The sequence below is a fragment of the Lithobates pipiens genome, unplaced genomic scaffold (assembly GCF_037356315.1).
Source record: "Lithobates pipiens isolate NorthernLeopardFrog02 unplaced genomic scaffold, aLitPip1_a1.2 Scaffold_30, whole genome shotgun sequence".
NCBI lineage: Eukaryota > Metazoa > Chordata > Amphibia > Anura > Ranidae > Lithobates > Lithobates pipiens.
This window is the reverse complement of record NW_027507791.1, coordinates 132084412-132095701: the sequence shown is the minus strand read 5'-3', so window position 1 is coordinate 132095701 and position 11290 is coordinate 132084412. Positions and strand designations below refer to the sequence as shown.

The 11290-nt window shown below is 37.8% G+C and overlaps 1 protein-coding gene across 1 annotated transcript; it reads right to left on the bottom strand.

The window, feature by feature from the left end:
* Positions 1-354: 354 nt before the first annotated feature.
* On the bottom strand, positions 355-7126 carry LOC143943238 (uncharacterized). Its single transcript, XM_077464877.1, has 5 exons — positions 7070-7126; positions 3857-3916; positions 3642-3661; positions 1507-1530; positions 355-1145 (listed from the first exon to the last, which is right to left on the bottom strand). Exons 2-5 carry the CDS (start codon positions 3864-3866, stop codon positions 483-485), a joined length of 717 nt encoding a protein of 238 aa, XP_077321003.1. The 5' UTR covers positions 3867-3916; positions 7070-7126; the 3' UTR covers positions 355-482.
* Between the last annotated feature and the right edge of the window lie 4164 nt (positions 7127-11290).

The following is an 11290-nucleotide window of genomic DNA, read 5'->3' as shown; positions in this document are numbered from 1 at the left end:
ATAGTGTGTGTGTGTGTGTGTGTGTGTGTGTGTGTGTGTGTGTGTGTGTGTGTGTGTGTGTATATATATATATATATATATATATATATATATATATATATATATATATATATATATATTCCCCTCCAACAGGTAAGTAAACCAAATTAGGCCAAATAATTTGCCTAATATTTTTATATCTATCCTTTGTCAGATTTTGAAATATTTTACATTTATTGTAATCTTTATTAATTATTACAGATTTAGCCATGGTCATATAATTGGTAGGTTTTGAAAGAAGTCTTTAATTAAAAATAATATATTGGGATAAATCAATCTATTAGGTTATTATAGAAAGAAATACACACTGAAAACTTTGTAGCTGCTGAGATAATATGATTTTATTTATATGATTTGCCATTAATTTTACTAAGTCTAAAGGTTATACAGGAAGAAGAATAACTGACATTAGATTAATTCAGAGATTTCATTATTCATCAGGTTTACTGTGGCTTATCTCTTCCTTGCCTAAAGTAATAAGAAGATGACTGGTCCTGACTTTGCCCTCCTTGTTGACTTCCACTATTGCCCTGAGTCTGCTGACCTCCAGCCTGGTTGCTGCTGCTGCCGCTGCCGGTGCTGCTGCTGCCGCTGCCGGTGCTACCGGTGCTGCTGCTGCCGATGCTGCAGGTGCTTGCCCATCCACTTCCTTGTTGAGATCCACCAGTTTGCTGTCCACTGCTCTGATTTTTATCTACCTGGGTTTGTTGGCCACTAGCTTGGCTCTGCTGACCAGAGGCTTGAGTTTGATCACTGGTCTGGCTCTGCTGGCCACTTGTCTGGCTCTGCTGGCCACTGGTCTGGCTCTGCTGGCCACTGGTCTGGCTCTGCTGGCCACTGGTCTGGCTCTGCTGGCCACTAGTTTGGTTTTGCCCACTGGTCTGACTTTGCTGACCACTGGTAGTTTGGCTACTGCTCTGGCTCTGCTGACCACTGGTCAGACAGCTGCCCTGCTGACCACTGGTTTGGGTTTGACCACTGGTCTGGCTGCTGCTCTGCTGACCGCTGGCTTGAGTTGTATCGCTAGCACTGCTCTGCTGAGCACTGGTCTGGCTTTGTTGATTGCTGCTCAAACTCTGGTCTTGGCTTGCATCACTCCATCCTGCCTGTAAAGCACATAAAAAACAATATCAGCAAGCAAACAGAATAAACATGTTTATATACTGAGCATCTAAAGTTTTTTATTTTATTTGTAATTGCAAATGCAGATAGTGTCAATTTATCTTCATGACCTAACTGATTCAGTGAAATGCTGTCACATACATTATTATGGAAAAATAAGAAAAAAAAGACATTAAAGAGTCCCCCTCTACCCACTGCTTTCTGTATGAGGTCATACATTTTAACAAAATATATATTGTATGGAATTACCACAATATGGTTCAAAAACACAAATTTCCATTTAAATTATTTTTTGCTCATATATGACTGTATGCAATAATTTATAATTTAATTAACAGAACTTACTCCAGTCTGGGTGTTGCTAGAGAGCTGTTAACAAAAATAAGTTTAATGTTAAAATGCATAAATTGATTTGGCTCATTAGTCAATGCTATAATACACATGTTATATGCAATTCCTTATGTATTGTGAATGTCATAATTGTGTTCAAGAGACACTAAACATCAGGAAAAAAAGTCTTTCCTGGTTAATGCTATGAATATTAGTAAATGTTTTCTCATGAAACAGCTCAAAGGCAGCCGCCATATAACACTATAACACCATCTCTACTTTGCAAGTGCATTTTAGTTGGTAGTGCATCATGTGTCTTATATCTTTGAGTTGTTAACCAATATGAGTTATATAAAAAATGCTAAAATACTAATGCTTACAGAGCTATTGTTCAGAGAGGTTAAAAAAGGTGTAAAAGTTGCTATGGTTTTTTATGGTCTCCTGGATCCTTATGCCTTTTCACAATTCAGTGCAGTCTAATGCCCCAGAGTATGTGTTTGCGTTAATATTTTACGAGCATTAGATCTTATTTTCAATTTGAAAACAGGGATAGAAGTGATTGTTATAGTGTACAACTTACTGCTTTGCCATTATTATTAGAAATGGATCCTTAGAGCAGCCTTTTTTCAACTGGGGTGCCCTCAGGTATCTTCAGGGGTGCCTTGGAAAAATGCCTAGAAATTGGCCAAAACTTGTATACAAGCCAGTAGGGTGGATCAAGCCTACCTATTAGTTACATAAAGCCACAGGTTTTCATTGTGCATGATTACAACTTTCTAGCCACTAGTGTCCTTACAACCAATTACATCCTTGGGTTGATAAAGAGGACGTCGGGCATCAGCACAACATCCTTGCTTGTCCCTCCCCTGCCCCTCTCTGTTAGCACTGGGGTCACATTAGCTGAGTGGGTGTGAGAAACTGAGGGAGAAGAGAAACATTGGAATACTAATCAGTGCCAGTGTGCAAAGGTGTGTTTGCTTTGGAATAATAAATCACATATAAATTTGGGTGCCCTATGCATGTGGATGTTGCTGCATTATGTAAAACTATTTGTTTAATTTTTAAAATTTTAGAATGGGATGCCGTGATTTTAAAGGATGCCTTGACTAAAAAAAAGTTGTAACATTGCCTTAGAGCATATATAAACCAAAGAACAAAAAAAAAAAAGATTATATTACAGCTTACCAGTCTTTAGATGTGGTAGCTGCATTATTTTTCCTTCAATTCCACTTGCTGATCCTGCCAGTAACACACTCCTTATCTTAAGCCCTATACACACGATCAGAAATTCTGCCAGCAAAAATCCGATGTGAGCTTTTGGTCAGAAATTCCGGCCATGTGTATGCTCCATCGGACTTTTGCTGGTAGAATTCCAGCCAGCAAAAGATTGAGAGCAGGTTCTCTATTTTTCGGTCGGAAAAAGTTCAGATAGGAAATGCCGATCGCCTGTACAAATTCCGACGCACAAAATTCCTATGCATGTTCGGAAACAATTTGACACATGCTCGGAAGCATTGAACTTCATTTTTTGGCTCGTCATACTGTTATACGTCACCGCATTCTTGACGGTTGAAAGTTCAGAGAACTTTCGTGTGTCCGTGTGTATTCAAGCCAAGCTTGAGCGGAATTCCATCTGAAAAACCAATGGAAAATCCGCTTGTGTGTACGGAGCATACAGGGCATTAGGTTGACAGTGCTTACTTTCTGTACTGTAGATAAGGAGGAGCAGCATTGTCACCTTAGTCTGCTCCTCTGAATTGAACTACAAACACCTCCCTTTCTTATCAACTCTATAGTATAGGAAGGAGGCATTCTGTGGTTTACAGAAGATAGCTGGAAAGGCTGAAACCATGATTTTTGTTTACTGTACAATAAATTACAAGGACAATAGATTTGCTGGTAGGATCAACAAGTAATGATCTGTACTTTCAGAAAATGTGCTTAGCCTGAAAAAAAGCAAACAAATGCAACCAGCAATCTAAGGATTGGTAAGCTGCAATATATTAAAATATTTGCTCTTGGTACTTTAACCTTTTCCGATGCTTTCATATCTCCATTGTCTTTATATAAATTCTGATCTAAGGCTATATACCCTAAAATGCACCCATGTTATGTTAAAAATCTTAATGAAACAACTATAATGTTTTTACCTTCTTGGTTGGGTTTGGTGCTAGAAGTAAAAACAAAAAGAAATTAATGTCTGAAACCAAAATACTGGCCTTTATATATGAAAAGTGTTGTTATGTATTATAATTTGGTTGAAAAAAGACAGTTATAAACTGACTGGCTGCTAAAGGCCACAAGAACACTTTTCCTGTAAGAGAAATCATGCATGTGGCCATAATTTGCTAATTCAATGTCCTACCTCCTTCCATTGTGGTAGATAAGGTTTATGGATTCCTGTTAAGGACTGGTAAAGTAAAACCTGTGGATAAATCAGAATAATTTTACTCTAGTTAAGCTGCAGCATGGGGCGCACATTCAACAATTGATAAAAATCTTTAGGCTGTGGGCACATGCATTTTTTAGCCTACATTTCCTTTGTTACATTATTCGTTTCTTTCAAACGCAGCATAAAGAACACTTTCATATTGAGAGATAGATACCCTGTCCCCAGTTATATTAGACTGAAGAGTTGTCATTGAAATGTAAAGCGATTGGTTGATTTTCTCTGATTCTCCTATTTCCATTCCGTCTGATATTACTGGAGGACAGGGATTTGTCTTGGCTTATAAAACTGCTGAGTCAAGAGCCATTTTCTTGCGCATAATCAAACAAAAAATTGACAACCACTTTGCCAAAATCCTTGTTAGGAAAATTCATTAGACCTGGATGCAGTGCCTAGCAAGCAATCCTACTTTTATAGGCTTGAATTGAAGACATTGCTGCATTTAACCATCCAGAGAGAAAAGAAGGGAAAGGAAGTCCCTTCAGGTTTTGGGAAGTATGGTGAAAGAGTTAGAACCTCTTGCAGGTTTAATCACTGAAAGCTGGTCAGCAGGACAGGGAGCGAGGGATAATTCCTCCATTTAACACACGGGCAGCCCTAAACAATTATTGACTGGCTGGAGAATACCCATAGCCTTTGTTAGGTCACAATTGCTGTACTCCCTGGGAAGTTCCCCTTGTTTTTTTTGTCCTTATGTAGATGGCTACCAGGAAAGGAAGAGAACAAAAGTCTCCCCAACAGGGAAACATTAAGCAAATTAAGGCTGACAGAAATGGTAGATTAACTTTGTATACTGCAATCAGTAAGGCACAACATAAACAACAAAAACAATTAACAATTATCTATTATATAAAACATACAATATTAATACATACAACAATAATATTTCAAACTTTAGCACACTGCAGAACAGCACCCCTTTTATTTAGGGGTAGCTCCCTGAAATTAAGAATCATTTTAATCACTTGGCTTGATTTATTTTTGGGGTGTGGAAAAGAGATATCAGTGTTGATTTACAATAATTATACTGAAATCTGAACTGGAAAAGTGAGTTGGGGAATAGAAGTTTTAATCTGTTTAGTTGTGGTACACACACACTTTTTATTTTAAAGACTTAATAAAAAAGATGCTCTGAATTAGTGGAGAGCACAGGGCATGAGAATGTGGCTCCTGTATTCCACTTGAATCAGTTATTGACATTTAAAAGCCATTAAAATATAATCATAACTGGAGATTTTCTATTACAAACACATGTTCACCTATTGTGTACGCATGGAGTTAGATTAAAGAGGAAGCAAACCCAAAAACAACAATGTATTATATTGCAGCGTGCCAATTTTTAGAAGTGGTGGCTGCATTAGGTTTCTTATTTTAAGCTTTTTTGCCTTTATTTTCATCCATTGACTCTGCCAGTAAGTTAGTTCATTTTCACCTGCCACCAGACATAAAAACTGACAGTGGTGCTTATAATGGTCAGCTTTTATTTATTTATGTAAAACGTTTCTCCAATGCGGAAAAAAAAAACTATTGCTGTATCTGATTAAAACGTGTTAGCTGGAGTTTATCTTTTAATTATAGTTACATAGTAAGAGAGGTTGAAAAAAGACACAAGTCCATCAAGTCGAACCTATGTGTGTGATTATATGTCAGTATTACATTGTTTATCCTTGTATGTTGTGGTCGTTAAGGTGCTTATCTAATCATTTTTTTGAATTATCGATACTCCCCGCTAAAACCACTGCCTGTGCAAGAAAATTCCACATACTAATCACCCTTACAGTAAAGAACCCTCTACGCAGTTTAAGGTTAAATCGTTTCTCTTCTAGTTTCTAATTAGTCAAGTTCATCTAAATCTGCTAGTGCATCTAACTACTTCCAACTTGGACTTTGATCAGGCTGTACAGTCAGGCAAGAGATTTGTAAAATTGTATGAAAGACTTAACAGCTCAGCAAAAGATGAATTACATAAAAAAGGTCTAAATATTCAGGATCAAAAATATTAGCATTATATGACAGGACCACCATATGATTGCTATCTTCCATATGTCAGGTCTACCATATGATTGATACTATTCAGATGACAGGGCCAACAAGGACTTAACTTGTTAAGCAAAATGTTACTTACTAGTCTTGAAATTATTTTTTTATATTCTTGCAATACAGTCTGAAATAGCTTAAAAAAATGTTCTACTACAAAACCACTTGTCTGTCATATAAAGTGTTGTCAAATCCCATTTAATCTTACAGATCAAGACAAAGGTAAAAAAAAAAAACAGTTTTGTAGCCTAGTCACAACATTGAAGAATACCTATCTGTTGGCTGCTATGAATTACATAATCAAAGAAAAGACAAAATCAGCCGTCTAGCTTCCCACTGTTCTATACAGACTTGGAGATTACACATCTGAACATTCTCATGTAATTGGTTGGCTTGCTACTTTTTTTTTCCCTATAGTCTGGGAATCTGTGTTCTAATGCATTCATATGCTTTTTAATAATTGCTTGTCTAATCAACTTCAAAATGAGAACGCTGTAAACTGAAAGCTGGTTAAAGAAATCCTTATGCTTTAAGTGGCATTTGTGAGCTAGTTCTTTCTAGTTTATTGGCTGGTGTTGCGGTTTTTGAAATGCTAGGATTAGTAAATCCCTGCTTGTTAAATAGTTTACACCCCTCATTAAATCATTACTGTCAACACTGACTCTAGAACAGACATGGGCTAGGGTGCATTTTTTTATTTATTTTTTTATTTTATAGACTTGTAATTTAATTTATTGTTTTTATATTATGCCTCAAGCAATAATATAAATATATATATATAGATAGATATATTTTTTTTTCCAAAAAATGTTTTTATTGTTTACAATAGATATATATGCATACAAAATAAATACACGCACAAAATAATAAAATAAATGCCTGAATGCATTGTGCATTATCAAAAAAATAATAATATTATTTATGTACATGTTAGTTTTATGTGTAAATGGTTGCATGCAAAGTCAAGTTTGTAAAAATAGCTATTTCTCAATAAACCTAGAAAGCCCCGTTCAGATTTGGTATGAATAAAATGCATTTGTTTGGTTGAGCATCATCTGAAAAGTTGATGAGTTCATAGAAAAGGCCACTTACCCTGTGCAGGTATCAATCGACTGTGAAGTTCAGGTGTCTGTAGCCATCTATTTATACCGCTAAAATAGGTGGTGTACAAAGCGCCTAAACACTATGGAATTCAACCCAGCAAAGGCGTGTCCTGTGAAATTATACTGACTTAAATATTACGTATTGATGTACAGAACTCATAAAGAATAATTGCTCAGCAAACATTGAACAGTTGAAGTTAACTGCAGATTAATAATAGTCACTTCACTGGTAAGATAATGGCTATGATTATGTCAATTTTGTGGGAGGATTTTTGTAATAACAGACAAGTGAGTGACATGAAATTCTAATAATGTAACTAGCCAACTACTGGAAGTCATATTTAATAAAAAGTAATAACAATAAATATAAGTATGTAAACTAAAACATAAATCTGTCAATGCATACATACATTAATATTCAATATATTCGATGAGTATTGCATGAGTATTGCCTGTGATGTAAACTGATCTTTAATTTAAAATTTTTAGACAAAAAAAAATGCACGCATACTTATAAAGAAGCATATAGACATATAGCCATAAAGCGTACACGTGTGTATTTCTATACTATGACCCTGATTGTGCACTCTCCTTTAGTAAATAAACCCCTAAAGCCCCATACACACTATCAGTTATTCTGCTGAGTTTTCCTTCAGATTTACCAAAACCATGTAGTAGAAGGGCCGGCCTGATTGGTTATAAATTTAAACTTCTAAGGTTTAACCTCATATTATATGGTTTTGGTAAATCTGAAGGAAAAACTCAGCAGTGTATGGGAGTTAAGTGTCACTTTTGTCTGCTGCTTTATTCCTCCGTTATCAGCCTGAATCACTTCTGACAAGTTTTAAGTTTTCCTGACACCAAGAGAAAAATGGTGACAGGGGAGGGATCTCCAGCTCATGGACAGATTGCAGTTTCTGTGTGATATGTGAAGGGGTGGGGGGTTCCTTCCCTCCAATCAGATGTCAGACCTCTCCTCACTGAGCTCTTCAGAGTGTGATTTCAGCTCTTCACCCCAGTGGCAGTGCATCCATAAGGGTGCATGGGCGCTGTCCCCTCTCTCCTGCCACCCCCTCTATCACCAATAGATTGCATGAATCTATCCATGGCCTCCGCTGCCACCCCCTATTCAGGCGCCCCGCCCCTTTTTCAGGCATCAGAATTTCAGCAGCAGCAGTGTTTTTGAAGCACCCAATTAGAGACATAGGCTCTAATAGGTGTCAAAAAGGGTAAACAGCGAGTGTCATGGTTGGTGCTCCCAGTTCACCCAACTGTGTTAGAAAAGCAAATGAATATTTGCTTTCCTAACACTGAACCGCCTCTCCGCCAATCAGGTGCTTGGGTCTACTTGGCTGAAACAACAGGGGTTGTGATTGGACGCCTATCAGGCGTAGAGGAGAGAATAGGAAAAGACATCAAGGACATGGAGGACACCCCCAGTGGGGGGCCCAGTGGTAGAATATGATGGGCACAGTGGGAGCATTTGATGGGCACAGTGGGAGCATTTGATGGGCACAGTGACAGCATTTGAAGGGGCACAGTGACAGATTTTGATGGCACAGTGGGAGCATTTGATGGGCATAGTGCGAGCATTTGATGAGCACAATTCAAAAAAAGTACCTTCTTTTGCTCTCAGCCTCCTCCAAATGCCTTTGTTTTTCCTGTTGTGATCACACTTTTCATTCTCCATGGTCCCATTGTATGTAGGAACATCCCAGATGTTTTGGAACTACAAATCTCATGATGCTCATGAACTCTGCAATGTAGTTGAGCATCATGGGAAATATAATTCCAAAATATCTGTGGTGCCAAGGTTCGCCATCACTGGACTAGGGACTATGAGATAGGTAATGTGAATAGAGCAGTGGAAGTAAAATGGAAGTAAGAAAAGGAGTGATTTGGGAGCACAAAGAGGGCATTACAAGGAGGCAGAAAAACACAGTTTGTAGCCTCCCTGGTGGTATTCCAGAGTCTGGCTCTGGGTGAGATTTAATTACCATAAGCGGTATTCCCGAGCCAGACTTGGGATCGCATTGCTGGATGCATGGATGGGGTTACTTACCTTGTCCCCTGGATGCAGCGATGTCTCCCCGCTGTGATCTGGGAGCCGCCGTGTCTCGCTCGATCTGTCACAGTGTCGAGCTCCGTTCCCTGTGAGCGTTGCGATGCCCGGGGACGGAGTTCGGTGCCAAATTCAAAAAGTAAAAAACACAGTATAGATTGAGTATACTGTAATCTTACAGATTACAGTACTGTATCAAATAATTACACATCCCCTTTGTCCTTAGTGGTTTGTCCAGTGTCCTGCATGCAGTTCTATATTATAAATACTGTTCTTTATGACAGTAAACTGGAGATTGTCCACAGCAACCAAAAAATGTCCGTTTACAGCAAAAGTGGTTATAGACCAGCTAGAAAACGGTGATCATAAATTAGAATCACTCGCAGAACTGAGCGATAGTAATTTGTGGGGAAATTTGTCATCAAACACTAAAAGTAATGACAGAGACAATTCTGCAACTCAGCACATTTCAGTGTTTTTGATTTGATTACATTATTGAATAATTTTTATTATTATTATATTATTATTTGTTATAGTTATTTATAGTTATTTATTTTATTATATATATATATATATATATATATATATATATATATATATATATATATATATATATAAAATATTATAATTTCTGATTTAATATTTCCAATTTTATGATACCCGGGATGTCTATTAGACTCTTGTTTGGATGGATTTAAGTGAATTATTTCTAAGAATTACAGGCCTACAATATAAAACACCAAATTTCCATGCAAAATAATGGTACCGCTTTCAGCACCTAAAATCTGAAATAATCATACCGCCAGAGAGGTTGACAATTCATGAAAATAGATTACAGGGTCATTAAGTGGTGGATGTGTTTTGTATGGATTATTTTTTGGGAAATAAGAGTATTGTTTAGTGTTCCTTTAGGTTATGATATTGGAGATACTCAGTGTTTATACTGATATGTTTATTCATTTTAATTATGTTGTAATATGACAGCTCTTCTCTTATTTCCTGAGAAAGGGACACTGGGGTTGATTTACTAAACCCGGAGAGTGCAAAATATGGTCATCAGCTTCTAAATTCAGCTTGTTCAAGCTTTAACAAAAAAAAAAAAACAACAAAAAAAAAAAAACAAAAAAAAACAAACGGGGAGCTGATTGGTTTCTATACAGAGCTGCACCAGATTTTCCACTCTCCAGTTTTAGTAAATCCACCCCAATGAAACCCAGGTTTGGGAGCTTGTAAATCTGCAAATTCAACAATGAGCCAAACAGAGCACCTATATTGGGATGTATAGCCAGTGTGTAAATATAATTTTATATATGCTGCTGTCAATGTTTCTAAGTTGCTTATATCAAACTGACCTAACCTGTTCCATTCCTGTTCCTCCACATTTAGCAATCCACCATGGATGAAATTTCCAAAACAATTTTTATCCCCATTATGTTTCTTCGCCCCTGTGTTTATTAACCGCTTCAGCCGCAGAAAAATGTTACCCCCTTCCCGACCTGAGCACTTTTTGCGATTCAGCACTGGGTTGCTTTAAATGAAAATTGCGTGCGACGTTGTACCCAAACAAAATTTACGTCCTTTTTTTCCCACAAATAGAGCTTTCTTTTGGTGGTATTTGATCGCCTCTGTGGTTTTTATTTTTTGTGATATAAACAAAAAAAGAGAGGCAATTTTTAACCACTTCGCGCCCGCACTACAGCCAAAAGACGGCTACAGCGTGGACGCTAACTGCCGGGAGGATGTCCCTGGACACAGCCAGTCACAGATCGCTGTAAAAGGCCAATAACAGCGGCCGTTTACAGCGTGATCGGCATGCCCAATGAAAGATGATCTCATATGTAAACATGATATGTATGAGATCACCTCTCATCGCCGGCTCTCCCTCCTCACACAGACAGCGTGTGAGGAGGGAGAGATGAACCGCTGCATCTCTGCAACGGTCAGTGTAAAAAAAAAAAATGCAGTGCCCATCTGTCCCCACTGCCACCTGTCACCACTGCCATCTGCCCCCACTGCCACCTGTCAGTGCCATCTGCCCCCACTGCCACCTGTCATCAGTGCCATCTATCCCCAGTGTCACGTATAAGTGCCATCTGTCATCAGTGCCACCTGTCATCAGTGCCACATAGTGCCATCTGTCATCAGTGC

Excerpts from the sequence above, each read along its gene's own strand:
- LOC143943238 (XM_077464877.1), bottom strand. Across the intron at positions 1,531-3,641 it reads CACCAAACCCAACCAAGAAG|CTCTCTAGCAACACCCAGAC; the intron begins GTAAAAACATTA and ends TTTTGTTAACAG. Across the intron at positions 1,146-1,506 it reads CTAGCAACACCCAGACTGGA|GCAGGATGGAGTGATGCAAG; the intron begins GTAAGTTCTGTT and ends TGTGCTTTACAG.